Genomic DNA, 1,729 nt, shown 5'->3' with positions numbered 1-1,729 from the left:
TCCACAACCACTGCAGAGAAACAACCTTTCTTCTCAATCCAAGTTCATATACACAGCTTAATCTTATATATCTTCCATAGATATAGTTGCTCATGGCCAACGACATTCACGTTAGTACCATTCTCTTTTCCCTTTTCATTCTCTCCAGCTTCTTTCTCCATTCAACGGATGGAGCAGCAACCTACAATGTCTTGAGCTATGGTGCTAAAGCAGATGGAGCCACAGACAACAGTGCAGCATTTCTCAAGGCATGGTCAGCAGTGTGTGCTCAATCGGATGCAGCAGTAACCATGTACGTGCCCTCCGGCTCCTTCTTGCTTCACCCCACCATGTTCACTGGCCCTTGCAAGAGCAAAAGTACTGTTGTTCAGATCGACGGCAACTTGGTTGCTTCGTCGGACTACAATCTATATGAGGCAGCAGGTTACTGGCTCAAATTCAAAAATGTTCAGGGACTGACCTTCCAAGGAGGCCAACTGGATGCCAAGGGTTCAGCGTTGTGGGAATGCAAGGCACAGAAGACGAACTGTCCTGATGGGGCAAGAGTAAGTTCAGCACTGCTTATTAATCCAACAGCTAGCTTCCTTCTTTCTCACTCTCTCTCTTGTTGATTTAGTGCATGAGAATGACCTTATTCTTATTCTTTGTTTCAGTCGCTCGTCTTCAATGATGCCAAAGATATTAAATTGAAGGGATTCACCTCTCTGAACAGTGAACTTTTCAACATTGTGATCGACACGAGCAGCAACGTGCAAGTGGATGGGCTGAATATTCAGTCCGCAGCCACTAGTCCCAACACAGATGGGATACACGTGGAGCAGTCGTCTGGTGTTACCATCACAAACACTTATATCAAGACGGGAGATGATTGCATATCCATTGGTCAGGGCACACAAAATCTAAGGATAGAGAAAGTCACTTGTGGACCTGGCCATGGTATAAGGTAAACATATGTATGTTTAAGAGACAAATTAAGAAATGCCGGAGAGATTAATTTGCATGCTCACTACTATACATACGTGTTTGTCTTCTGCTAAAAAGAATATCTATTGTTGAATGACAGTATCGGGAGCCTTGGGAAAAGTGCAAACGAAGCTGGGGTGCAGAATGTTACTGTGAAGAACGTGGCATTTAGTGGTACAACAAACGGGTTGAGAATAAAATCTTGGGAAAGAAGTAGCAACGGCTTTGCTAAACAAATCTTGTTTGATGGTGCGACAATGGACAATGTGAAGAACCCCATCATAATAGACCAGCATTACTGTCCTCACAATGAAGGATGCCCCACTGAGGTAGCTATATTGGGAACTTTCTTGTATTATTATCAAACCAATGGGGGTTAAGATTTTAATTTTAAAATTCATGATCAAAATGCTGCCAATCTTCATTAAAATGGCTATTAATTTGTTGTCATTTGCAGAATTCTGGAGTCAAGATCTCGAATGTGGTGTACAAGAACATCAATGGAACATCAGCAACTCAAGTGGCGGTTGATTTCTCATGCAGCGCAAGTGCACCTTGCCAAGGGATCAGTATGGCGAATGTGCAGCTGACATACAAGGGCCAGCCTGCTAAGTCCTCCTGTGAACATGCATTCGGAAGTGCAACTGGCACAATGGTTCCATCCAGTTGCCTGCAATCATCGAGCAGCTCCAACCGTCGACTTATGGCTTTCGTCTCCAACAATTGAACGGCGCCCATTTATTTAATTAATTGATTTGTGTAAGCA

General features: G+C 43.6%; 1 protein-coding gene across 1 annotated transcript; it reads left to right on the top strand.

Annotated features, from left to right (window-relative positions):
* LOC116251209 (polygalacturonase-like) lies at nt 1-1,729 on the top strand. Its single transcript, XM_031625332.2, has 4 exons — nt 1-545; nt 654-943; nt 1,064-1,292; nt 1,421-1,729. Exons 1-4 carry the CDS (start codon nt 93-95, stop codon nt 1,688-1,690), a joined length of 1,242 nt encoding a protein of 413 aa, XP_031481192.1. The 5' UTR covers nt 1-92; the 3' UTR covers nt 1,691-1,729.

The sequence above is a fragment of the Nymphaea colorata genome, chromosome 3, assembly GCF_008831285.2.
Source record: "Nymphaea colorata isolate Beijing-Zhang1983 chromosome 3, ASM883128v2, whole genome shotgun sequence".
NCBI classification, from domain to species: domain Eukaryota; kingdom Viridiplantae; phylum Streptophyta; class Magnoliopsida; order Nymphaeales; family Nymphaeaceae; genus Nymphaea; species Nymphaea colorata.
Note: the sequence above shows the minus strand (reverse complement) of the source record. Positions and strands in the feature narration are given on the sequence as shown.

Excerpts from the sequence above, each read along its gene's own strand:
- LOC116251209 (XM_031625332.2), top strand. The coding sequence starts at position 93 with ATGGCCAACGACATTCACGTTAGTACCATTCTCTTTTCCCTTTTCATT. Across the intron at positions 546-653 it reads ACTGTCCTGATGGGGCAAGA|TCGCTCGTCTTCAATGATGC; the intron begins GTAAGTTCAGCA and ends TCTTTGTTTCAG. Across the intron at positions 1,293-1,420 it reads ATGAAGGATGCCCCACTGAG|AATTCTGGAGTCAAGATCTC; the intron begins GTAGCTATATTG and ends TGTCATTTGCAG.